The 27,817-nt window shown below is 41.4% G+C and overlaps 1 protein-coding gene across 7 annotated transcripts in view; it reads left to right on the top strand.

The window, feature by feature from the left end:
• Positions 1-27,817, top strand: part of pcdh19 (protocadherin 19) — a 51,942-nt gene that overhangs the window by 10,836 nt on the left and 13,289 nt on the right. For 4 of the 7 annotated variants that reach the window (XM_086301283.1, XM_086301253.1, XM_086301272.1 and 1 more), the window contains exons 3-4: positions 16,916-16,974; positions 18,762-18,934. In XM_086301283.1, the coding sequence (XP_086157409.1) occupies positions 16,916-16,974; positions 18,762-18,934 (232 nt within the window). Of the gene's footprint in view, positions 1-16,915; positions 16,976-18,750; positions 18,935-27,817 lie in introns of all 7 variants that reach the window. The other 3 variants (XM_086301244.1, XM_086301261.1, XM_086301225.1) reach the window with 1 other exon arrangement.

The raw sequence follows: 27,817 nt of genomic DNA, 5'->3' as shown, positions 1-27,817 counted from the left end.
AATCGAGTCGAGACAGAGTGGGAGGGAAAAGGGGGTGATATCTATTTATAGGATGTCAATGATTTTCTTCAACCTGTACTGCTGCAGCCTGAAACATGTTATTTTTCTGTCTAAAATACTGCATTGGGATGAGGAAGAGATTTTATTGCCCAAATCGTATTAACCGCGATACAGATAGCAATCATGTCGCTTCTTTATTGCATGTATAAGATGCTCTTCCCCCTTGAAAACACAAATATTATGATTACATTTGTGGACTCGTGAATGTGCTCCGTGGCACAGACGAACGACGGTGTTTTGAGTTTTGCACCATTCGATATCTTTCCTTTAAATCTCGACGGTCTTTTAAAATCAATCCTTTGAGGCGTGTCAGATTCGTTCAGCAGTTAAAAATCTCGAGTCAAATAACCGCGTACCGCAAGAGGCACGTGTCAGAAGATTGCACGCACACAGTTACTCTGAGCTAGAAAAGTAAAAGCATATCTACGTAATTGTTCCTCAATCTTTTGAGATGATTTTACTTAATCAGCTAAAAAAAATTAAAACCATGTCGACATAATCATTCCTCAATCTTTTGAGATAATTTTACTTAATTTGAGGAAGATACACTTTAATTTAGCTTTTTTCCCCCTAAATCCTTTAACCAAAGGGGTTTTTGTGAAACAAAAATATTTAGGTAATGGTTGTAGTCATATGCTAATTTCAGTCAGCTAAAAGAGGTATGACAGCACTGGGTTCGTACATTGATGGGTCCACCCCTAAATGAGAAATGGCAAAATGAAGAAAATGGACAAGGCGATGACGTTTATCGCTGGGGAAGGGGACCCTCATTACGCACCTTGTTAAGTCCTGCAAGCGATGCTTCGTGGACGTAATTACCCATTTAAATGAGTTTCCTCTGGTGTTGTTGTTTTTTTGTATTTTTCAAATTATGCTCTCTGACACAAATATGCCACATTTTGTTTTCTCAAGTGGAAATCCTGCAACACGAGGAGGACAACAGAGGTGTGCAAATGGACCATCACCAGTGATTTACTGAGACGTTTAAAGTGGTCATTCCAGCAGGTCACACTTTAAAAAATTTTTTTTTTAGCAAAGTTTATGTGCCAAGTCTGGCTGTTCTCGAGTGTGAAACAAAGCGGGGGTGAGGTTTTTCAGAAATAAACATGGAAATCAAGTAATACAAGTCTGAGGTAACTTTTCACACAGCTTCGGGAGCACAAGAATAATAAAAAAATATTATTAAAAAAAAAACTTTCTCTCGTTAATTCAGATTTTGCTGCCTTTTGTGGAAATGTCTGTATTTACATTAATATAGGATAGGAAAGGTCAGCTTACATATTTAAAAAAATACAAACCCTAAGACTTGTTATGGCCAGAAGTGAAATCTATTTGCTCACAATATTATTTTCTTTGTTGCATTCAGTGTGTGTCAAGAGGAATGTGCCGATTGCCATCCCTGTGGCTTAAGAATATTAAAACAGAAGCATATTTACAATGTCTACTGGCATGCACTGGAAGAAAACATAGACACTGCTTCAATATATTTGCTCCCTCTTGCAGATAAGAATAGCAAAGGGCTTGCCATCCATATTTGGAAAAATAATTGTTTTCTTTCCAGATGTGTTATTGAACAACAAAAGCACAATGTTTTTGGGAAAGTAAACGAAGTGAGAAAAAAGTAATTACAATTCTCCTGTAATGACCGTTACGTGTGCCAAAAACTAATTTTATCCAAATGCACAGAGAAAAGGTATTAATTCAAATTCATAGATATCGGGCTTCTAATTTTCCCCTTGTCCTGTTTTAGTTGAACTGTGGGTTGTCAGACTTGTTACCACATTGTTAAAAGAGTTCCCAGGGCTTTCTCTTGAGTGCTGATGTTGTGCCTTTTGAATGACAGGGAAATGGGGGAGGGATTCTGTGAAACATAACAATAGTCGCTGTGAACAGAAACTTTTCCAAGCAGCCAGCTCTGACACCAGGGAAGAATGACCTTTCCAAGTGTCCTGTTTTTTGCCTAAAACAAAGAGGGAGCAGGAGGATCTTATGTAGCATTTCCCCCATCAGATTAAATGTCAACTTCTGCATGCATAATTGTAGAGTGGAAAGGAGCAAGACTTGAAGTGAACCAATTTGCTGGTGGATAGATGAATCCTGGGCTCACTTATTCACTGCATTGCAGATATTGTCACAGCAGTTTCAGGGACTCTAGTTTTCTTACACTTGGATCTATATTTTCAGACTGCACCTGGATTCGCGATAAGTCTTACACTTTGTGAAAAGAAAAGAAAAGAATTATCCATTTGTCGCTTGTCTGGCATTTAATACAATTTAAGGAAGGTGGATTAGACATTAGTCATTATATTACTCACACAAATGCTGCATTGTGCCATTGTTTTGTGCACACCGATGGTGAGTAGACCTTCCTGCTTCTCCCCTTTTTATTTTAGCACATTCAAACAGCACTTTTGTTTCTACACATAAACCTGAATTTGCGTTAGGGAGTCCATGTATGGGATGTTTGATGAACACGGGGGCTGTTGGCAAGCGAGCCGCTATAGCAGCAATATCAGCCGCCTCAGAGGCATGCAGCAGTATGGCTAGAGAAGCAGCAGGGTAGCGTAATTGTGCATTGTTCATCCACACAACAGAGGCAGAGCATGTAATGAGCTGTAGCATTTTCACCCAACCGGGCTAATGGGCTATGACCGAGTGTAGGCCTCTCAAAGCCCCCCATTCCCTCATGCCCTGTGTGGCCAGTGTCTTGGGCCTCCTCTTTTCTTTTCTCCCACTCTGCCCTTCTTCTCTGCCTGATCAACGTCAGCAATTCATTCACCCCTGTTATCCCCTTCCTTTATCTCGCCTCCCTTACCCATTGTACCTCTGTCTAAGGCGATGGTAGGACCCCTAATGTGTTCAGTGTGTGGGTCCTTTTCTCATTCATGATGTCTGCAGACCTCTAAGCAGTTAGTGTGATTCAGCCTGACGCAAATCAGAATAGCTCATTGATGGAGCCCCGAATGCACTGTGATTACATTAAAAACCCAAACACTGAATACAAATAAAAGTTCAGGAGGCGAATATGCTGATGTTGTTTGTAGGGGATTTGATGTTAGAACTTGGCTAATTTTTCTATCAAAGGCTGTTTTGCATTTTGATTATCTAGTTTTCCTGAACGCAAATCAGGTGGGCCTGCTTCGATCAGGTTTGTTTTCTTGGGATTAAGGCTTTTCAGAAAGTGTCCAGGCATATTATTTACACCCATATCCATTTTCTAGAGAAGATGGGAATCCATTTCTTTGCTTGAGTGAGATTAGGTCAAGTTATAAAGGCAAAAATGCTTGGGAATAAATTAGATATCTACTCTGGGCTGAGTGTGGAAGATGAAAACAGTACCACTGATATTTATTATTGTCTTCCATGGGAGTTGGTAACAACTTTACCCCCATCTCGGGTCTCTCTTTTGGCATTATAAAACAATGTTCAGGGTTCAGCCGTCTGGCCGTGGAGCACAATAGGACAACAGTTTTGACTTTCCCCTCACGTCCATGATTTGACATACCACAGCACAGGCAGCCAAGTAGATGAATGAAAAGCACTTGGCCTCTGTCAGACTGCTCCGAGAGCAGCGCGTTCCCCAGTAACCTCCTTAGTTCAAGATTAGCTGTTCCTAGTTCAGTTTTATGGGAAGCTAGTGAACGGAGAAGCCAGCATGTCTGCACTTGTTAAATTAAAGATTGTTTATAATTTCTGTGCTTTAATGACAGACTGACTCCTCCTTGGGGGAATAAAGCAGGAAGGTCACCGTGGAGGTAAATTCAAGTGCTCTTATCAAGTTTGGGGACTATTACATCAAAGCAGACTCTGATGTATCAACACAATGCATGTACGTGCATGCACAGAGATGAACACAACATGTTCGCTCTGTAAACAGAGGGAAACATTTGTCCTCCCAGTTTGGTGAAATAGTCTCCTTAAAAGAATCAGTTTGCAAAATCTTTTGACAAAATTGACTGTTGGATCTTTGAAAATAAAGAAAAACTACTCTAATATATATTTGCTCCATGTTAAGATTTAGCCAAAGGCAGATTACGACTGTCATTTTACCACTGCTTGCATTTTTTCCTTCAGTAAATGGACCTAACAAGATATAACACATTGCTTTCTGAGGTTTGTCATTGGTGGCATACACATTTTATTACATTTGCATAGAACTAGGCTCCCTGTTTCCAGGTAGCATATCAGTTGCTTGCTTTAACTTCATCTGGGAAGCACTAGCATGAGAATGGTATCGATGATCTTGAGTCCCAGTAAAAAAAACATATGAGCATATTTCCCAACATGTTAAAATATTCCTATAAATTACTGCAGCATGAATTTGTATATCTGACAAAAATCAATCCAAAAGAATGTCAGAGGGAGGCAGACATGGGAGTAGTGTTCTGACTTTTCATTTGTTTGCAACCCAGTAATGATTATTTTAGCCTCTAAGCCTCAGATTTGGCCTTGTTTTGCTGTGGGAAGTGGCATCAATGGGGACGTAACAGCCCTGCCCTGGTTGAGAAGCTTGTCTGTAGTTAAGCTGGCCGGCAACCAGAGTCAGGTACGAGTCAAATCACAGGAGGTCAGAGACAGAAAGATAGAATAGTCACTTTAGTGGGGAATGGGTCAGGCTTTGTTGCTGTGCTACTTTTGTTAGTTTATCTGGTGGCTAAGTGAGAAAATGTTCTAATTATAGACCTTCATCATTTGCCATGTTTGTAGAGCTGGTAACAAGCCAGTTGCCAGCTTGCATGAGCAACTGCAGAAAGCTGACTTTTGGTTTAATTTGGAGGACTAGCTATAATCCAGACTAAGTCCCTTAAAGCTGAAGCCTCCTCCCCCCCCCCTCCTCCCACCGCTGATGGATTACGGGAGTGTCTTTAAAAGGATAAGGCCCCGCTTATCGCTGCTTTCCTCAACACTTTTTTTTTTGGACTTCAGATGTGGGGGTGGACAGTTCATCGTCACCCAGTGGGGCCAGTGTGGATGTGAGTCATAGAGATTAGGCATCTGATGAATGAGATCAATGATAATCACAATTTACAGTTTTTAAATCCCTGCTGTCACAAAGACATATGGATCCTGGTGTATGCCTCTTCTTCCACTGCATGAATTCCATTAGTGTGTGGACTCTAATTTAAAAAAATATATAAAAAACTAAAAATAATAATAATAATTAATTCGACATCCAACAACAGTTGATGAGTGCAGTTTGTATTGCAGTCAAGTACTTTTACACACACATTTATTAACTATATGACACAATGGCTTCAGTCGCTGTTGCTGAAAAATGTGGATTCAAGACTGCCTCAGAAATCATCCGAACGTATATCAGGATAAAATGATCGAGGTGACAAATAAAAGGATTGTGTGAGTTTTCCTGTAGTTTCACTATTAATTTAAAATGGTACTTGATTGCAGAAAGCTTTAATTCTCCCACCTGGTGTATAGTGTTTAATATTTGCTCCTGTAATAATATTTATTGATGGATTAGTTTTTTTTCTGCATTTATTATTAATTAAATTATTTGTTTTGATATCACTATATATCTGATTGGCATACATAGAGGAAAGCTAGGAAGTAAGGCAATGTGTGAAGGAAAAATATGAGCTCACAACTTCCTGTAGAAGCAAACACTAAGATGTTGATTTGTATGTTTTCGAAGCGTGTGTGGCTTCCCTTTGGACAGATCCTATTGTTTGCAGTCTTAATGGCAAGCTTAGCTACCTGTCTTCTACTTGAGCTTCATGCTTATCGAGCGAGTGTAGTTTTCAAATCATCTAATTTATCTAGAAAGCAAATTAGGGTAATTTTCAAAATTCTGAACTATTAGCTAAGTGCTGTGTGCAAATTAATGCAAATCACGAGCTCTTAAAAAGCTAGGTAAAGCATGCCAAAATTTAAAAACATCCCAGTTTTGTCGACAGTAATGTGAGGCACTTTGCTGTAATAAATCAACTTCAACATGCAAAACAGTGATAGTTCAGGTGACAGACAGTAGCTGCAGCAAAAGTCTTATACTACCACTTTAGGGCTGTTTTGCATCCCTCTTTGCTAAAGAAGTGTTGTTGAGACTTGTGGGAGTACGAGGAGGTGTGTGTTTTGCAGCAGGGGATGGAGACCAATCTAGCACACACAAGCATATGTGTTGTTTGAGATGCTATTTTTGAGTACGAGGCTGTTACTTATCTCATCGGGGTGTGATGGTGGCGAGGTGAGGGAGCAGAGTGAATTCCTGATGGATCAAGACTGAGAACCCTGAGCTCTCAGCTTAGGAGCAATCTGGGAATTGCAGAGAGAGCCAAGCCACATGGGGGGAGCATAGAAATAGAAGAACCTTCGGTGTGAGTACTTGTTTACCTCTGTGTCAACATTTTTGACTCAGCTCATTAACCTGTGCACTTGGGTAGATCAGAACATCTCTCGCCGTCTCCCTCTCTTCCACAATTAATAGTGATAACTAAGGGTAAGCATAAACACATTAAACTCAAACTAATGAACAGATGCAACAACAGTGCGATGGGGCGGCTATCACACCTCTAAGGCAGCGAATCGATTTCCGCTGATACCAGTTAACAGATACACCCTGTAGCACTTTCCTCGAATCTAATCATGGATCCATTTAAACTGTGTTAGCTGGAAGTCTACTTGCCATTAAAATGGGGTTTCAATTTTTATTATTTTGAGAGCATTGGTTAAAAACGGAGCAAATGCAGAGGTAAAGTAACAGCTATACGTTTTCGATCTCTGAAAGACAGAATAGGAGCTCCGCCTTCCTCCTCCCATTACACAAGCAGCCAGCATCCTCTCTAAATTGTTTTGCATGACCTTTGCTACAGTAGCTCTAATTATTACCATCACACAGGCCCTGTAAGGCACACAGCTAATTATACTGGATTTATCTGAAGGGGCATTGGTGCCATTCTTCATAGGCATGTCTTGGCTAGCGTCAGCGCGGGTGATCTAAACCCAGAATAAGGTTAATTTGGGTAATACAGTAATAGTAATTAGAGTCACGATAATTACAAGCATAGTTGTAATAACAATGAAGACCAGCCTATCAGTTATAGGGATACATATGGAATAACTTATGTAATTGAGAAGAACAGCACTGCCAAAAAAAAAGGGTAATGGTGAGAAGTGCTGTGCAATATGCATAATGACATTATTACAGAGCCAGATTGTTGCTGTTTCCCTCCCATTGCTCAGAATTGATGTTTGACAGTAGAAGTTGAAAGATATATTTTCAAAGGCATTGTGGGATTATTCGTTAATGTAGGTACCAGGACCTCTAGTCATTGCATCTCATAAAGAGTTGTTACTAGAGGAAGCAATATTTTTCAAAGCTCTAACATGAATGAAGAGGGGCAGTTGGAGCCGTCTTTTGGCTGGCGGGCAACTCTTGTAATGAGCCTAAGAGGGTTCCAATTATTCCACTTGCGATCAAAAAGGAGAAGGAGATTACTTCTCTTGCTTCTTTTTTCTTTGACATTTTACACAGTAACATCTTTTGATAGGGGCTGGGGGAGAGAGGAAAAACGAGTGCCTGATAGTCTTGAACAGGCTCCAGCAGTACAGTCCTTTCTGTCTCACACAGACAAGGTGATATACTTTCTTTCTTTCTTTTGACGGTGTTTGTAATAAAATTTCTTCTCCCAGTGCATGGTACATTAGCTTTTTCTCTGACTACATCACCTGCGCAAGACTGAGAGGAAGCTTTTGCATGACCGCAGGCTTTGGCTACAGCAGACTTGATAGCTGATCGGTGCCATATTTTTCCACAGAGCTAGTGTAAATTGTAAGGAGGAATCTTGGGTACTCACTCACTTACTGGATTTGTTTTCCTCTTCTACTTTGCATTGTAAGTCATGTTGCACTGAATACAAAAGGGAGTTAAATTATTTGATTGTGCACAGATTTTCCCCCTCAGCCTTTCCCAGATTACAAGTAAAAGCACATTAGATGCCTGGGGGTAACTAAAAGGATTTCTCCACTATAGGACATCAAACTATATCAGCCTTGGAGAAATAAACGATGAAAAAACAAAAGACAAATAATATTATGTACCACTGCACTGAGACAAAGAGAACTCCTCCAATCTGCATCAGCACAGATAAACATCCACCCCTAAGATATGTTCTTGGTAGATAACAGCTTAGTGTTTGCAACACACACAAACACAAGCACAGAACTGCACAGAGCGGAGCTTTGATAAGCAACGAAAATTACTACATGTTGTTCATGGTGGCAGAACAAAAGGATTAAAGGCCTTCATTTCAAGAAATTGAGCTATGGAAAGGTTGATGCAAGGTTTAAGATGCATGTCAGTTTGAGAGATTTGACTTGATAATATAGTCATAATTTGAGGGAAACAAGTCATTTGCTCAGGTGTATTTATTTGTGCATGTGTGTGTAATCGTGTGTACGTGTGTGTGTGTGTGTGTGTGTGTGTGTGTGTGTGTGTGTGTGTGTGTGTGTGTGTGTGTGTACGTCTGAGAATACAGTGCGTCCCGTTCCCCTGTTGATGCACTGCGGGGGTAGGAGGCAGAGATCCACCGTCTGTTGCTGTTTTCCATGACCCCGTATGTCCCCTCGCAGTTAAAAACGATGTTTGCCCCCAAAGACGGCCCTAATACAAATTAAATTAAATGAAGTCACTGTGGCTAATCCCCGTGTGTTTCAGCTGCTGAAATACCCCCCATCCTAACTCTACCCCTCCCTTACAAATGAGTGGGTCAAGGCTGCTACATCTGGACTCCTATCCACTGGCCCTGCTCTCAAGCTGCTGCGCTCCCAGTCCCCGGTGGAGCAGACATCAGGCCCCGCTCAGACTTTCTGCCCCACTGCGACTCTGTGTGCGTGTGAGTGTGTGTGTTTCTGCATGAAAAACAAAGTGTTTTAATGTAAATCCGTGTCGTGCAATTCTCTTTCTGACTCACATAGTATTTATTCCCCTTTGCCTGCTTTCCCTGTGCGCCTGTGTGTTTCTTCAAAAAAAGGTTTATTTTAGTTACTAGCTTATGCGTTTCACACGCGCTCCTTGTTTACTCCTTTTTAAACTTTTTTCATAAATTTATATTCAAATATAAAAGACAAAGAATTCACATTTAGACATTGTACTGAACATTAGTGGTGAAATGGAAAACAAGCACTGGTGTCGTCACAAAGCATTAGTTGTTGTTTTTGTTCCGTCTCCGTCCTGATGGCAGTCTGTCACAGTCCTGTTAACAAGCTGGATTTACAGATGCAGCGGAGATGTGCGTGCGGCTAATACTCTGCTGTCAATCCCAGCACCGATAGCTGTCTAGAAGGATTCATCCCAAATATTATCACCAGATGTGAGTCACACTGGAGCACCAGCAAATAGGATCAAAATGCTAACTAGGCCTCCGTGGCCGAATCGCTGATAGGAGTGGCCCATCTCTGACAAAAGCTAAAAGATCCGTTAAATAAAAGCCCCTTTTTGCTCTACATACTTTGGCATCAAGCCCAATCAGTAACCCCTGATCTGAGCGCCAGCTCTGATGTGCGAGACAAAGTGCATCAAGTGAGTTTTAGCAGCTGGTCTACACAGATAATGTGTTTGGGGGCTTGTGGGTTATGAGGGCGGGAACGTTTTTCATGAGCTTGAGGCTAGAGTACCTGTTTGTACGTGTGTTTGTGCATATGTGTACGTGTAGCAACAGTATGCGCATTTGTGTGTGCAGTTCTCAGCACCTGCACACATGCCCTTTGAAAAGCTCCATCACCCCTCCATCCAGCCAACATGCAGTGTAAACATGGTTTGTTTGAGCGAGTGGCCTGGGGTTGTTGGATTAATGAGCACTGATGAAGTTCCACTTGTATCCTAGGTGCTGCCTCCCTATTTGCTGGAGTGGCTGTGATGTGGTAGTGTGTCTGGAGGCGGTGACTCATTCCCTTTACCCAGTGTCAGATTAAGGCATGTCAATAAACAGACCCACTCAATCCATCTCCGAGTGACTGCATCCGCTCACAGAGCCTCCCAGTCTGTAATGAGCTGCTGCAAATCTCCATCCAACTAAAATGTCTGCAAAGATGCCTTGTCACAGTGAGCAAGACAAAAAAAAGAGAGAGCGAGAACACGAACAAGAGAGGCTACAGCAGCACCGATGTGACTGGCAGCCGCCTTTATGCCGCTAAGTGAGATTGTACAAGAGTTCAAGTTGATCCGCTCGCCACGCACATTGATAGACTTCTGTTGTCATGTGCATCAAGTTATTCAAAAATGAATTCCAAGTTCACTGATTTTGAAAGTGACTGAAAGTTATGCTGTTTATTCAGTCACTGCTCTCACGTAAGCATTTAAGCAGAATGTGTTTACATAATCTGCAGTGTTTCTGAGTGTTTCTTTTTAAGGCCCAGCCCAGGGGAGGTGGGGAGAACCTTTGGGGATATCTTGTGCTCTAATTCAGCCGCCTCCCCTCCACCCAAACTAACTCAACACTGGCTAATGTAGGCCACAACTGAGCAGTGAAATTGCTATCTAGTAATTCTCTCAGAGAAACTAAATGACTGCTTAAAACATGTGTTTGTAATGCTTATTCCTAGAGGGCCGGAAACCATAAAGTCTACCTGGATTAGATGTTCTCATTGATGTTCGCGGAGTCTATTCAGAAAATCACCACCTACCTTTCTCATGCGGCGCCATACACACATTAACGGATTTTGGGATGAGAGGAGTGAGAAAACTTTTCAGTCTGACATCCAAATTAAAGAAAATCCCTCAAGACTTGCCTAAAGGGGAAGTTCCTGCCATTTGAGTTTGATTGGGCTCCACAGGCTTTAAGAAAAGTAAGCCGATTTCTTTGAGGAAACAGCATTGATAGTCGAGGCTTTTTCTTTCCTCCCCCTTATTTACTATGTAAAACCATGGATCCTAATGTCATGGAGAAGCACAGGTTTTCTTTGTGACATGCACGTAGCTTGAACAGCCCTGAACGCTGAACAGGTGTTGAATGAAACCTTATCCACTTTTATGTGGCTGGTTGAGGCAGTAGACACCTATTCGCTCTAATTGGAAGCTATAATTCCATCGGAAAGCCTTAAAAGCAGCAGACAAAAGCAAAACAAAAGCACCCCCCCAGGAAACCAAACAGCCACCAACAGTTTGAAACATGTTGGGCCCAAGCAGTGATTCCCTGTAAGACAACAGCTCTGACTTAAGCCTCTTTAGCGTCAGCCGACTCCGCTGGAATGCAGACATCTGCAAATGGGGGCTATTATTTAAAATCTTTTCATCATGCTGAAAGGGAGGGAAATATCTTTGACGTTGAGCAGCTCATGAATAATGAATGCTGTTTCTATCAATGTATGTATAATTAATCACATCTCTACTAACTGGACTTGTGTGGAGCCTGTAGTCCTGAGTGACATGGAGACTGGTCTGGGCTATTGTCTCTGTTTCAGAATAGAAGACGGCCACGCGGTCTGCAGTTTTCTTTAGATGTTATATACACAGGTGGAGGAAGCAATAGAATTGGACTCTGGCCGTTTTCCCCGTCCTTTACGCGGACGGGTTGACGGGGATTGTGTTGTTTTGAATGGGCAAATATTTGCTCAATTTCACACGGGAAGACGAGGAAACACAGGCAGGAAGGGCTGTCGTAGTTACGTATCTGTGTCATTGTTTTTCAGAAAAGCTGTTATTTAGTTTGCTGTGACAATAATGAACACTTAACAAATGTGTTGATGGATACAAGTGACCTCGCAACAGCATTTATTTCACCCTTTTTTTTCCAGTTACAGAGAGTGTAGACATGCACGAACTACAGCTGGGCGAGAGGAAGTCTTAAAAACCTTTCTCCACAGAATCACTCAGTTTCGTGACATGATTGATTTTCAAATGGGCTTCTGGGTTTGGGGTGAATTGATGGCTGATGAAGTGAAATGATGCAGACAATGTGGCAGGTTATTTGTCACACGTGCTCCCCTCTATCACAATTGATTGTTTATAATTTGAGTTTACAGGAGAGTCAGTTAATATTAAATAGTAACAACTCTCTGTATTCATCACAGCAGACCCCTTTAAGCAGGCAGAAATAGAAAACGTAATCTCATCCAGGACCACGGCTGTGCCTCAGGCACTCTTTCACCCTTTTTACCGCTGATCCTCCCTCAGGGGCCGGGGCCTCTCTAAAGGAAGAGGGAAATCTATAATCTAGCAGATGGCAGAGGGTCTATGGGAAATTTTATAATCAGGAAGAAAGTGGTGATGGTGGTCACTGGGTTAGAGGGCAAAGGTTTGGAAGCTAGTGAGGGTTATTGCATCTCAGGAGCCGAAAAACTTTCCTTTTTTTTCTTACACGGTAAACAATATAAGAAGCAGACTGAGTCTGAGCTGCTTAGAGACGTTCCTGGGTGCAGACCTAAAGACGAGGACAGCGGGCGCCAGCACAGACCTGCAAGTCAGGGATTGCTGGAGCAGTGCTTTTGTAGGGAAGTGCAGATAGAGGGTGTGTATGTGCGAGAGGATGAAAGCTCATATTCGCAGTGTACATTTAGAAAAGAGTATTAAGAAATAAAAAAGGAATATGAAACTGTCGGTGTCAATATGAAATATATTGGGTTTTATAAATAAACTTTAAAAAACCCAAATTTATATATGTGTTAACAGTCACTTTCATAAACTTTTATTCTTTTCTTTAATTTCCTCGCTTTCTTACTTTTTTCAACTCTTTTAGTTGAACCTAGAGGGATAATGAACCCATTCTTTCTTCCCTAATTGCAGCTGGTTTTTCCTTTAACCTGCCCGGATTGCTTCCCTCTCATCCCTTGCTTTAGCAATGGGATATCAATAACAGGGAACATTATGTTTAACATTTCCTTGTGAGGCCAAAGGGAGTCCTTGATAAACAAAGGCACAACCACAGACTGCTCAAACACAAAGTGGAGGTCTGCTCAAATGCAAAATTTAATCTGACAGTTGTAATAGATTCTCTCTGGTCTGTTTTTCTTTATCTTTAAACTGTGCATTTCAGTGTGGCAGTAAGAGCATTTTGTGTCCACATGGAGTACGGCTGGATGTTTTTTGTCAGCTAAATTGATGACATTTTAGAGTTGCATCCATGACAGATGCGAATCGCTCATATCTGTAACCATGTTGTCTTACTTTTAGATGCGTAGCCTTTTTAAAGCCCCCGTCACCCAAATGTCTTCAAGGACATGTGTCATTCTTGCTGTATTTCAGAAAAAGGTTGATTGCTCTGGTATTAAAGTGAAACTTAATCTTTTGCATTTTTAATTTTTAACACACACACATATATATATGATATGTATATATATATGATATATATCATGTTTCATTCCACTTGTTTTCTTTAGATTGTAATGGAAAACCAATTTAAGTATAAAGCAAATAGCTGTTAGCAGCATCTTTTTTAAATAGCATGTCATTAGTGCATGATGTTTTTTCCTTGTTTAAATGTTACTCTGTGCCATATCAGCCTCAATAATACATACAGTAGGGCAGCTGTGTGACATTTTTTTTCTCTCTTTTTCTCTCCTATCTGTGTGACATCTGCTGAACTTGTCGGGTGTTTACTGGTGTAACAACTGGTGTCTTCACTCCCCCACTCCTCCTCTTCTCTCTGGTGCTTCCCATGCCCCCACACAATGAATACACTTGCATCCAGACTGCAGAACCAATTGTCACGCTGGGAGGAAGGCAAATCAAATCTTACGGCAGCAACTAGGCGAGGAGATTGCTTTTCCTCTCAGCTGCAGAGAAGCAAGTCCACCGTCCCTGTGCTTCGGGTTTTGCTGGAGAGAAAGAAGCAAGGGGTGAAAAGGGGAAAGCTATTGGGCTGCAGCAACTGGACAGCAAGTCTCCCAGAGGTCAAGTCTCACCCATTTCCTCCCATCTTCACCGTCTCTCGCTCCTCTCTACTCTCTTTTCACTCCGCTCCCCACTCATGCTGACACTACCTATCAGTCACCCGGCGACACCAGGGACTACATTCCTGCCTCCAGCCCTCCAGATGAAACGGAACAATAATTATGGGGATAGAGTGGCTCTGGCCGCCAAACTGGGGCCGCTCAAATCACAACAACACATTGTCCAACCTGATTAAGTAGCCATTTGTGGCATCCTCGCTGTAGTTAAGCAGTCCTCATCCTCTTGCCTGAAACCTGACCTCCCAGCAAGATATATTGACATGTCCTCCAATTTGAGGTTGGTTAGAAATGTGGGGGAAGACATTACATTTCTTTACAGGAAGTTCAAGCTATTATTCCTCAGAATAGGCACTACCGACTGACTCATCAGTGGACAAGAATAAGCCTTCACATGATAGGCGTTCGCCTAATTCCACTAACAATTTGATAAGTGGAGAAAATAAACCACATTCTTGGTTAATGGGGAGCTGTAAAGTGGATGAAGAGCTGATGTGGAAGAGATGGTGATGCAACACTATCGACTAGAATATTATGAGGAATCTCTTTGCGTTGTACACTCTTGAAAGAGCTTGATGTAAAATCATTATCTGATATTTGCATTATCAAAAATACAGTTCATTTTCAGTACAGGGACAGCGTGAGAGCAGCGGCATACACTCCTCTCTAAGGCATGCTCACATAGAACATGTTAACCACACCAATTACAGGCGGCAGCCAGGGTGACATTTACAAGAAAATTTTCTATCTTGTCGTTTAAATTAAGTTTTCTCCTTGTTACTCACGCCTTGCATTTTCATTTCTGTTTTCCTGGATGCACAGCCGCTATAGCAGATGAAGCAGTTTAATGCGCGTACACTGCGATCAAAATGCAGCGTAGGTAATAATGTAACGCAGTAGCAGATCAAGTATCTGCACTGGAATCGTTACAGCAATGCGCAGAGACAATCTGATAGAGCACTACGCAGATATCCGTGAAAAATAGCATACTTTAAAATCTTTAATTATTGATTTATTTGGTTTACAGGTTACCTTTGATATAAAAAAGACTCAAGCTGATCAGGAACAAAAGGAGTCAGGGGTAATACAAAGGAACAAACACTGCGTGCTTCAAATTATGGGATAATAATAAAATGTTAATTAAATTCCTTTTTTTAATGAATTATCTTCCCCATTTTAATGAGTTAAAGTTTAATTAGGGGTAAATGGTAAAAGGGAAAAGGAATGATGTTAACCTTCAGTGCATAAATATATTGCATCATAATTTAACAAACCCCAATCAGAAGCCCACGTTGCACTGTTGCTTATTATCATGCATTTTTCCTGCAAAAAAAAAAATAATGAGGCATAAAGGAGGTGAGAAGGCAAGCAGGAGCTCTTGTGCTTATTTAAGACAGACGTAGTGCACGTCAGACTATTTAAAGATAAACAGGCTTGTGCTATAGAAACGTTTTTATCCACTGTAGGGACACGACGTGTGTCAGACTCTGACAAATAACGACGGCACACTTTGTTATTAAAGCCAGGTGAGAATGGCATCAATCTGAACAAATTAACATTAACTGCAAATAGGTCACAGGAGCCGTTCGCCAGGGGTAAACGCTGTGATCTTCCAGCATCGCTTTTATTTATTTATTTTTATTTATTTATTGGGAGAAAAAAAAAATCCAAGAAAACTGGGACTGATGTTTGACATTTCCTCTGCCCCTCCCAACCTCACCGCACAGACTCATCTGCATTGGGGTTTCACTTCCACTCAGACGTTGAAAAAGTTCAAAATGTTCAACCCCATTAACATCTAATAAGGAGAGTGTTCGCACAGTTGCACACTGAGTTTTAATCCAAATCTGTCTGGTCACCACGTATGACAGCTGCAGGGCCACTGCTACCTCAACAGCAGGCTTCTGTCAAATGTGCAGCTCACTTGATAATAAGCAACTCCGCTCCGGTGCCAGCATTAACCTTTCTTACCATCAGGGTGACTTTTTTCAACGGGGCTTTGATATCGGTACACTGTAGACTTTCCTCGGAAGCCAGCCATGGACTCAGCTGTTATCAGGATACAGTATCTGCACAATGGAATTTTAAGTGAAGGGCCTCGCTTTCTTTTAGGAGAAAATACCTGCATCTTATCAAACCTTGTCAAAAGGGTCACGTCCCGGCTTTTTGCAGGACTGAGCGTGTCCTTTGAGAGGATTTGATATCCTATGGCCTTCTGGCATCTTACCTTGTGTAAGTAGACGCTTGGCAGATGCAGGGAGGGTCTACTTGCTTAGTTTACACTAGTTTCTCTGCCCGTGTGCTCTTCTCGTCAGACATTATCCTTGCTAAATAAATGTTGGGAAGAAAAAAAATGAATGTAAGATCTCTTTGAACTGCATTCTCTAATGTGGGTCAGAGATCTATCGCATGCATATTCTGAAAGCCTTTTCATCTGCAATTGCAAAGTTAAGATTCCCCTGGTACATTCTTAATTTCATCTACTTCTCTCGCAGTTATTTATTTAATATATCCACATTAATGTCTTCTCAAACATGGTAAAAGTGAAGAGTTCAGAGGGAAACTTTTCTTCTCCCTCTGTCTGCATGATAGTCTGTCCTCCCTTATGACTCCATTTTAAAGACAGTGGGCTGACCGGCAGTGGAGGGAGGGAGCAAGGGATCGAGAGCAGGGAGGGTGAACAGGAGAAGAGAGGCTGCGCTCACTGCAGCACTCTCCTCAGCTCTCAACTCCCAGTCAGCCCCTCTGTGTGTGTGCTTTGAAAGAGAATAGGATTCAGCCCTTTGAAAGCCGAGGCTGCTCACCAGGGCCTTTGTGTAAAATAACATCTCTACTGAAAGCCAATTACTGGTAACATTATTTTGGTTGCTTCCATTATTAAAAGTACCTCTCTCTGTTGCCCCCATCATCCCTCCACCACAACCCCCACCCCACCTGCTCCGCCATCACTCTCTTACAGACGGAGAATTATTCCATTGACTCCAGTTACGTGAACAGCAGAGCCCACCTCATTAAAAGGTATGTCTTGATTAGGAATTGTTACCAGCACCTCATTACCATTGTTATCTGTAATTGTTTTATCTAATGAGTGCACAGCTACTGTTGCAGTAGTTTTCATGTGTTCCTGCATGTTCTTCATTCTGTATAATTGCAAGGGGAGGATAAGATTTTAGGATAAATAGTATTACTCTAAAATAATGCGTTTAGTAGACACTTGTTGGGATGAGGCACAAAGTCATACTTTCGGATTATTAAATTACACAGGGCAGCAGAATCTGCAAGTAATGATTTTCATATTTGCAGATAAGTGTGATACACTTATGCACTTTGCTTCATTAATTACACATAAACTTGAATTTTATCAGGTAAACGGAAAAAAGAAACAACTACCTAATCGTCATATTATGTTTAAAATATTTTTTTTTAAAGAAAACAGTCACGAATGGACCATAATTGCCTCCTTTTTTCCCGTTTGTCAGGGAAAGAAGGATAAATGTTTTCATTGTGCATTGTTATTCAGCTCACCCAAACCAAGATCTTGGCTAGGGTTTGAGGAATTCAGGACTGGAGACTGGGATGGGTTTCATAATTCCCTCAAGCCAAAGAGGGTTTTGTAAGCAGTCTCACTTTGTAAACTATAGTTCTCCCTTCTTACCTGCAGCTATAGAACATTCCAGGCTTCCTTTTGTTTGAGGCCATCCCAGCCTTTTGAAAACCCATTATGGCAATTTCTCCCCAAAAGAATCCCTGCATTAATGTAAACAAAGAGCATTCAAGTGTGGGCCTCTGCAGCATACTACAAAGAAATCCCCTCAGGAGCCAGGGAGCCTCTGGTCTGGGACAGGTGCAATTACAGTGATAACATCAGAGAGCCAGCATTACCTCCACTGCAGTCCTCTCTCCCACACTGGAGAATGTGAGGCTCGCACTATGGAATGCAGCTACCTTGCACTGTCCTTTGCTTCCTTTACACTTTTTGTGCACATTTGTTTACTTCCATTTTCTCCTCAGTCTGTCTTCTTCCTCCCCTCTAACCTCTAACACCCTCGTCTGTCTTTACATAAACTCATTCATGTTTTTTCCCCTCTGTCTCTCTCTCGTGCATGAACACGTGTTCATATATTCACCCCTATTTAGTGTTGTTTGTAAAGCAGAATTTGTTCCAGTGGGATGGAAATCAAGTGAAGGGAAATCACGCTGTTATTGTGCAGCTGTTGATTGTGCCCCCACACCCCACCCTCTTTATTGACTGTGAGCCCCAAACAAGGCAGATGCTCAGTTTGTATGCTTCCAGCATTTTCTACATCCATCTTCCTTCCAGGAATTCCTGATTACTGCAGTATTTGTTTGATTGTAGTGAGTGAGTGCCTCCTGTTTGTTCAATGCGATGTCCTTGAAGTCAGTGCATCCATCCAAAATGTCCCTGGCTGAAACATCCTGTGGCTGGTTTGCTATCTATGAAGTTGAAAAATGTCCACTTAATCCAAGAAGGCTGTCAGGAGATTTAAACGCCCTTCTTATTACATGGAAGTGCAAACAGAAGCTGGAAAGAGGTTTTGTTCTTTGAAAAGGTGTGGTGCTTAACTTAGACTTAGAGCCAGTGTAAATTAGTATTCATCCACTTTAAATTGATGGAAATGCACCAGGTTAAAGAAAGCAACAAAAAGCACAAAAAGGGACACGAAGCGAAAGATAGACAAGTCGTCACAAACCATCACATTAGAGATGGATGAAAAAGAGCATGTTTTTAGGTGAGGTGACAGTTAATCAACATTTCCCTTTCCTCCCTCCTGGCCCCCATGTAGCACATCGACATTCAAGGACCTGGAGGGGAACAGTCTGAAGGACAGCGGCCATGAGGAGAGCGACCAGACCGACAGCGAACACGATGTCCAGAGGGGACACTATGTTGACACGGCTGTCAATGACGTGCTGAACATGACTGTTCCTCCTAATGTTTGCCAGCTGCCAGACCAAGGTAAGAAAATCTGTGTCTGTTTGTGTTTATGTGTGTGCGCACTGTGTGTGTTTAGAGGATCGCTACATCGTTTGGGATGTGTTTCAAGTTTCAAGATAAGACCAATGTGTATTTTTGTGTGCCACTGAGACTGTTTTTATGCTACCGGAGCATCTTTTAAGATGCATTTACCCATTGGAAGTCCCAAATGTGCAAGTATATGAATAACATCACAGGTTTTTTTGTCTTTGATGTTAGTACAGCTAATATGAGGGATCTGTGACGGCAAAGGCTACCCTTTGATACAGGCTTAGCCAACGTTATTGACTGATAGTAGCCATGTCTGCTGTTGAGGATGAGCTGACTTCAGATGTGCTTGAATGGCAGCAATTAGGCTCATAAAGGTAGAAGGTGGAAATCTACATATCTCCATGTGCCCTCATCCATTATTCAATTGCATCATTTAGCAGGGAATTAATGTTGATGTTTCATTTCTGACTCCCCATTTAAAAAGACATCCGCTTGGTTGGCAGAAGTCAGTGTAAGGGTCATGTTCATTCTTAACTACTGCCAGTCAGACTGAAGTAGAGAGTGGGTCAGTTAGAGGGAGATAGAGGGGAAAAAAGCAGGATATAGCTGTCTGGGAGTCCAGGATGTTACTATATGCACCTGAGGGTATTTAAGTCCTAAAGGAAGCACTACACGCACAGGTGCAATGGCAGCGCAAGAGTCAGTGTGTGAAACGCTGCAGATATTTTAGGATAGCCCCATTAGGAATTTCATTCATAGTGAGGAGGAAAGCGTGGACGTTTGAGGACACTCTTATGGATATCCTTTGCATCGGAACTTTACGTTTGCCCCAATTTGGAAACTGATGCCAAATTTAGGTTTTCCTTCCTCATTTAACGTTGACATATTTTTAGTTCCTTTTTTTTCTAACACTGTCCTACTAAGGCTGTGTACTTTCTCACTACTCTACTTTCTTCTTTCGTAGCTTCATAGAGTGAAAAAATTTTAATGAGCAAGAGATAACGAAAAGGAATACGACTTTATAAAAAAAAAAAGCGCAAAGAAATGAAGATTATGTGATTTTTTTAATAAATTCTTTATCTATTCTGTCTATTTTTGTCAGTGGACTGTGAAGTGTATGGGTGTGGTTGAAAAGGCGGCAATGGATATCTGTAGGCTCTTTCCTGTCGGTTCCTGGCATATCTAACTAACGAGTTTCACTGTTGATATTGTTCGACTGGGTAATAATAACATTAGTCAGCCCACATTTTACGTTGTTCAAGAATGGAGTCGTGCATGTGGATATGCCTTCCTGGCTGGTAGTTCACACCTTGTAATGACTTAGCCGAGAAATACATAGGGTCAGGAAGTATGACGACCAGAGAATCAGCTTGTGCTGGGTGTTACCCTGGTGGCATCAGACGATAATGAACAGTGAAAAGCGAATCTGCTGACTAGTGGTTGTCAGCTGTAATTACTTCAGAACCTGCAAAAAATTCCTGGGTCTCTAAAAAATGCTTCTAGTAGTGGGATCTCATTATTGGAGACAATTAGAAGTAATGTACATGAAGAATATTACGAGTGGGGAGAGCTCTCTGAGGCAGATCTTTTTTCATTAACACCACCAATGATTGTATCTGTTTCAGCCAAATGGATGCATGCCTCCTGAATTTGTAATGCAGCACCACATAGCCGGTAAACAGAACAACAGGCTATTTCACAGTGTCTGTCCTTTCCTTTGACCAGAACAAATAGATGATAATGAGGTTGCTGTTTGGAATTACAATTTGATGGTTTGGTTTTTCTTTATTTTATTATTAATTTAATCGCTTTTAGCTCCAGACTCACGTTTGGCCTCTGATTTTTCTTTAGCGACAACAAAATACCTCAGTGGAATCTATTTTCCCATTGCTTTTGGTAGTCATTCTGCAGCAGTGGTCACACCACAAAGTAATGAGAGGGCGGTTATAACTATTAAATAAATTGGGCAAAGATCGCATGCGGAAATGTAATGACATTCCAAATGAAATCATCTTTCTATTGCAATCTCAACGGTCTAATTACACGGGTAAAGGGCATGGTAGGATGACATTATGGGCTGGTTCGCCATGATGCATGGTCCTGTCTCCTGGCGTATCAGGATTTGACAATATCCTCTTCTTTTTTGTTGTTGTTGTTTCTCAGGAGAAGGCCAGCTTTTTCGTTTTCACGCTTTTTTTCTCCCCTTCTGCTTAAAGTGTCTTGAGTACAAAGGCAGAAAGGTTTCTACTATATAGAAGTAGTTGAGCTCATCTGTTTTAATTGACAAAAATGGACACTATCTGCCAGTTCTGGTGAGTGAGTGGAGGGAATTTTCAGAAAACAAATAGGCATGTTCACTAAACACCCCGTTGTTTAGATGTCTTCTGGGAGTAACTGTGTTGTATAGTGCACCTCTCCTGCCAGCAAAAGCACAAAACATGTTGAGAGACTACAATTGCCAAAGGACAACAACACGCACAAGCTGAGGAGAGAAGAAGCTTGTTTTTTGTGTGTTTTTTATTGTTCTGTTTTCTTGTGTTGATAAGCGCTGAGAACAAAAGGAAGCCGAAACGGGAAGGGAGGTAGGGTTAAACTCTCGGGCTTTTACAGTGCAAATGTTTACTATTCCCAGTGTCATGTAAAGATGTTGTTTGCCCAGGAGACAATCTGTTACGGTTACACAACGTCCCTGCATCCATGTCATCTTGTTGACTTTCATGCGGGAATCCATTCGCGTGATGAGATTCAGCTGCTAACTAGCCCGGCACCATATCAACGCGGGCATTTTTCCCACCTAAAGCAATTTAGGAGTTTCATATTTGGCTTTTGTCCATCTGTTGTATGCCTTTTTTGTCAGTAATGCCTTTTCAACAACATTATTCATTGTTCCTGCACGAGCAAATACCAAGGTAACTTTGAGCAAAGTGCTTGTGAAGAGACTTTCGACTTAAATCTGAGTGAATTTGCTGAATCGCTGCCAAGAATCTAAAAAGACGTGTGTATGTACTCTTTTTGAAAACCTGACCTTAACTATCCTCACCCAGTGGATTAGATTAAGGAAGTATCTGAAGAACAAATTACATTAAATCTCTTAAAATCTATAAAGGAAGAGATATCTTTAACATGTAATGGCCCCCCTCGTATCTGCCAACAGAATAGAAATGAATGATATCGCTGCAACTATAAATTGAGAAGAGCAGCTATATAAAATGAATTCTTCATTATCTTTATAGGCATGTCTGTGAAGTTGGGGGGATTTGGTTGAAATGTGCGACATGCTAGCTTTAGCTCTGTAGAACTATTAGTGTCAAGGGAGAAGCAAAGGAGACGACTCTAAAGGAGCTGTGACAGAGGGGGCTTAATCTATTTTTTTGACATCCTTTGATTGTCATAGCTCACATTTTAATTCACATGGATATGGATGAGCCGTGGATTTCAAGGATTAAGATTCATGTAACGCTAAATCGCTCGAGTTATCTCTGCGGGGGGGAATGGTGGGGGCACGATGTCATTTTACAGTGTCCGATCTGTGGCTTTAGATTTTTGTGATCTCACTTTTGGAATTGTATCCAGGTCAACGTGTAAGTGTTCTTCAAATAAAATCACTTTCTCTTGGCTTATTAAACTCAAAGGGATCTAAGACTGCTCAATTAGCCAGAGCAGGGAACAGGCCTCTTTTATTTCTTGGCCTCCACCTCCAGAGAATATCTCTCATCTATCTGTTAGCTCCCTGTGGGGGTGTGCCTGAAGCTGGAACCCAGGAATGGAAGCCCCCTCCGTGGGCTGCAAAATTCTCCGTATTCCCTTCTTCCATCAGCAGATCCACAGGGTTTCACTGTTCCTAATTGATTTTCTTTCGCTTTTTCTCTCTCCCTCCATATGTCTCTCCATCTTTATTTTCTCTTCTGTTTCCATCTACTGACTGCAAACATCTCCAGCCCACATCTCCCAACTTTGTGCCAGTCAAGCAGTTCCCTTTCCCTGTTGAATTAAAGAAAGAGTAAAGGCATCTCACATGTTCCTGCTGCAAACTTGCCCTAAATTCACCACGGGAACATTTCTAGTTTGCAGTTCTCTGATCTACTAACGAAAATGCTGACAGGTGTCAGAATCAGGAAGGCAACAGGAACAGGGCTGTGCTGACAACACGAGAAGGGGAGAGCGAGCCAGAGTCTGTGTGTGAGGGAGACAGAGATTGAGAGATGAGCTGAGAGTCTAGTAAGCAGTCTTAGCGAGAGAAAATAAAAAGAGGAAAAGAAGAAACAATCTCTGTGACAGGTGGGAATGATTTTTTTCCCTTTCTCTCACTCAGAGGTAACGTGCTAGAGGGTTTGACTGATTCTCAAACAACATTTGATTGAATTAAGCATCAAAATCCTTGTTGTAATTCAGGCTGTCAATGACACGTGTTGCGTTATGATACTTTACGATCAGATTAACATATAAACTCTATGCTGGGACCATCCATTTTGATTTGGATTTGTCTAATCTAATGTGGAACCAGTGGAGGTAAAATGGCTGACAGTGACAAAGAGCTCAGAGCATTACAAGCATTAAGGAAGATAGAGTACAAACACACTGCATGCTCAAGCACACAGAGAGTGCTTGCAAGCAGGTGTAGTGAACTCTGTAATGAACAACCTGGATGTAGATTTTTGCCTCCGAGCTGCGGAGAATTAAAGAAAAAAGATGTAATTTCATGCTGTGTCCGTCTGGGCTTAAATTTCTTTCTATTTTTTTTTTAATCTTGTTTACGTCGCTGAATAAAATTCGGTGACTGTGAAGTCTTGGCTCTGTCACATTGAAATTACACCTAATAATGTAAAACAGCTGCCTAATTTTTGCGTGTTGTTAAAAAAAGGTCTGAGGATTTTCTTTCTGTGTCACACTGTGAAGAAGAGTCTAAATCTGTACTGAAAACACTGCTCTTATTTGTCCTCTAATTTAAAAGAAATCCTGAGGCCTAAACCACTCCAACAATTTATATACAAACAGCAAAGACACCCAAAGAGGAATTTAAGAAAACGTGGTGCTTTTTGTTAAATTTCTGCGAGCAACATTACCTCTAGCTGCTCTTTCTCAGCTACTGCAGACACACACAAAAAGGGCATGCAAAGGATCTTAATTTCCACCATCAACTGCAAACATATAGTAATGTTATAATTCTATAATGGCATCCCCTGAACCTACACTCTGCCAAAGCTCTCCTGAATATACCCAGTGTATTTAATCAGCTCAAGAGGGGACTGCTTATCTCTTTGCACTTGTCATGGATAGCGTATTGAACATATCAGAGAGAGAAATGGGAATAGTTCATTATTTTCTAGGGCTCACAATGAGCCTGATGTATCTCATTGCAGGCCCTCCACTGACAGCTCATTTTCTAGACAATCCTGGCATTCAGTTCACAACGCGGCAGGGCAAGAGAGAGAGGGGGGAGAGAGAGGGAGGAAACACAGAGGCAGAGAGAAAATAGGGCTCCGGATCTCCATTGCTTATTCATGATGCTGTGGCATGCTAGGTGTGTTAATAATCTCCGCAGAAACCAAGTTTGTTGAACACCTAGCAAAGCTGGGCCCCAATCGACAGCAGATGGGAAAACAGGGGGATCAGGATGATCCCAGACAGAGGGAGGGAGATTAAGAACAGGTAATGTGCAGAAGTTGATGGGGGCCGAGTGTGTAATAAAGAGAGAGGAGAGAGTACCTGAATTTTAAACCTGTTCGAGAGTGTGTGCACAGCGTGTTGAGTGTGTGTGAGGCTGCAAGTGTGTGTCTTTAAAGGTTAATCAGGGAAAGAATGGGAACGAGAGAGAGGGAGAGGAGGGAGAAAGATAAAGAGATGGCACAAGAGTGAAATACTAGAAGTTTGGGGGAAATAGAGTGAATTGCAAGATGCCGAGCTGTGGTGTGTGTGTCTCCAGTCTACCTGCTTTTTTGTGGCTCTGACTGATTCTGGTCCTCGTTTGAGGAACCGAGGCAGCAGCCATTTTTACAGCCGCGATATTGTCCTTATAATTCTCTGAGATCACCACATGCCATAACCTCTCCTGCACCGCAAGCCATTTTAAACACGGTGTTAAAACAGGGGCTGTATGACTAAACAACTGCAGCCTCATTTGTGCTAAAATGAAATTGTAAAAAATCAATTGCCAATTGATCGATTTGATGTTATTAAGTACGATGAATCATTTTGTAATTATATAACTAGAATTAAAACATTTTACACCTTCGATCTTTCTGGAGGGTGACATCAGCACGCCGCTCATTACTTCACTTTTTGTTGTTTCTACGATGTAATAATGATATTAAAAATTAAGATAACACCCTTTTTTTCATTTATCTTTTTCAGTATCTTCAGAATTGAATTGAATCCTTCCTGGATTTAAAAAACATCCATTTGTGGTGCTCTTTGTAAGGGGCACATGAGCTAAAATAAAAAAACCCTCTAAGGCCTTGAGAATAAAGGCATTTAATTTTTACATAAAAACAGAGGGCTTTGGAGCTTTTTTGATGTTTTAGCTTATTGTTGTATCTTTATTTTGACACGTTTTTGTGATGTTCTCCCGAGGGGTTGGGAGATCACTATCTCACCTTATTTTCATGTAAAGTCGACTCAGCAAAACAAAGAGCCCTATTTGCACGTTTCACCCACATCCCCCGCCACAGTATAATGCAGCAAATGCAAAATGTAATTTCTCCTTGAAATGCACTCATTTACATCTCCTTTAAATGTACTCAGTTTCCAATTTCCATGGTTGCTGCGTGTTTTTGTTACCTGCAAAGTAAAAGTTATTGTCACTTCTTCACAAGGGCGACGGTGACATTTCAACAACTGACCGCGGACAAAGCTCTCGAGATGTTATGGAAATTTGTCAGGAAAATAAGCGATTTTATTTAGAGCAGCAAAATCTGTAGAGAGTAGAGCTGTTAATATCAATATTTAACAAAGAGGCCTTTTTTTTAAAAAATTCCAAAAGATTGTTGTGGTACACGTAAAGACATTACGACAAAGTGCCCCCCAGGGATTTCATGACTAATCCTCCCCTAGTAAAGTAAAGTAAAAGTTTATTTCTACAGCACCTTTCAAGACAAAGATCACAAAGAGCATCACAAAGAAATACCAAGGCATTTGTCACAAGTCACATTTTTGATTAACCAAGTCTTAATCATGGCGCTGTCATGTCATAAAATAGAAGTGGACCTCCGTTTATACCACTCATAGTATTACAGAGTATGTTTTATACTTAAGGGACTTTAAGCATTTTTAGTCTTTTGTTGTGATCACTGATGTTTTTTTCATTTACTTAAATGTAAGGACCTGTTGCACCGTGCTGTCCCACCTGCAACGATAAATTAATGGGACTAGCATACCATGTTTTAACACTTGATGCCCAGCACTGCGGTAAATATCCTTATTGTGAAATTTAGTGGAAATAAGGGCGGGGGATTACTGTGTTAACCCTACTGGCTGCTGGTCAGCTGAAAGGTTTATGTTGGGGGGGGATGCATTCCCAGCTGATTAGCCATTGTTGTGTGTTGTGTCGGGAATGCAGTTTGTTTGAGTAAGTTCGCCACCAGAAGCATTCTACACTTTGTTTAGAAAACAGCTGATACTATAATTCTGCAGCAGAGCCTGATCCTCTGTTGACAACATGAGGTCCTATCATGAGCCCACAAAAGTCCTTTGAAAGCATGACTTACCACAGCTTTGCTGCTGAAATTGTACGACTCCAGTCTGATACTTTGTTGAGTAAACAGCCTGATGAGGACATACTATACACATAGACAAACTCAAAGGAGCCTTGATGTGTGGCTGGAAGTGGGCAGGATAGTCACAGAGTGACTGCCAAAGCAAGGCTTGTATTACAGGGATCCCAGGATATCAGACACCAGGCGGCCTGTGCTCCCTCCAGGCAGGGCAGAGTCTGGCAGCTGGCCCACAGCCCAGATAGCTATAATCAGCTCCATTACCTGTAGCACTGACTTCCATTTAGGAGCCCTCATAGTGGAACTATGGCTTCACTGCGGGGATTAAGGATGCTGAGAAATTTAGGAAAAGTACAAACAGCATGCAGTTGCACATGCTATATCTACACCTGCTGCTGCAAACACGTATATTGTACACACAGGAACACATTCATAACTGCGCGCCACACAAACGTGTAGTGAATGGAGGGAGATTTCCTGGGCTTTAAGTGTCTTGGCACGAGGCCTTTCTTTTATCTTCTCCCCGTGTGAAAGGAAAGATTAAGAATATATTCTGCTCTGTTTAAGGGGAAAATCAGCTGTCTTTTGACAAGTACATTGTAGCCTGCAGTTTTCTGTCCAGAATACAAAGAGACATTTATCACTGCAGCTGGGGTAAGGGAGGAAGAGAGAGAGGGGGGGTCTCCTGTGCTGCAGCGATGTGCATTTCTTTTTTTAACCCCTATTACTTCCTTTCTGTGGGAAAAAAACACAGCACTCCCATCCTCCTTAATCCATTTGAGATTTCATCTGTTTTATTTTTCCTTTCATTTCACTGTCTACCCCCGATGCCTTTGTCTTCTCCATCCTGATTTTTATCTTAGTTCTCATCACCTTCTTTCTCCTGACAACATTATAGCTCAGATGGAATATGTAGCGGTAATATGTAAAGTTATGTCGTCCTTCTCCATCGTGGCAACAAAAAGGTTACTACCTCAGGCAGAGTGCCATAATATTTCCATAGTTTGCTCTCCTCATGTATATTCAGCGAGAATGATTTATTCTGTAACATTTTACTTTTAGAAATGCAGGATTTCTCTTCTCGAGACTTTGCATATGCTGTAAAACAACACGGAAGCTTGTGCGCACTGGATTTTTACTCTAAAAGTAGTTAAGCAGAGGTTAA

Source organism: Aulonocara sp. 'chitande type north' Nkhata Bay, linkage group LG2 (genome assembly GCF_057382095.1).
Source record: "Aulonocara sp. 'chitande type north' Nkhata Bay isolate Kocher_YH1m ecotype deep benthic linkage group LG2, A_spYH_male_GT1.1, whole genome shotgun sequence".
Taxonomy (NCBI): Eukaryota; Metazoa; Chordata; class Actinopteri; order Cichliformes; family Cichlidae; genus Aulonocara; species Aulonocara sp. 'chitande type north' Nkhata Bay.
The sequence above is the reverse complement of the archived record's forward strand: the minus strand, read 5'-3'. Positions and strand labels throughout refer to the sequence as shown.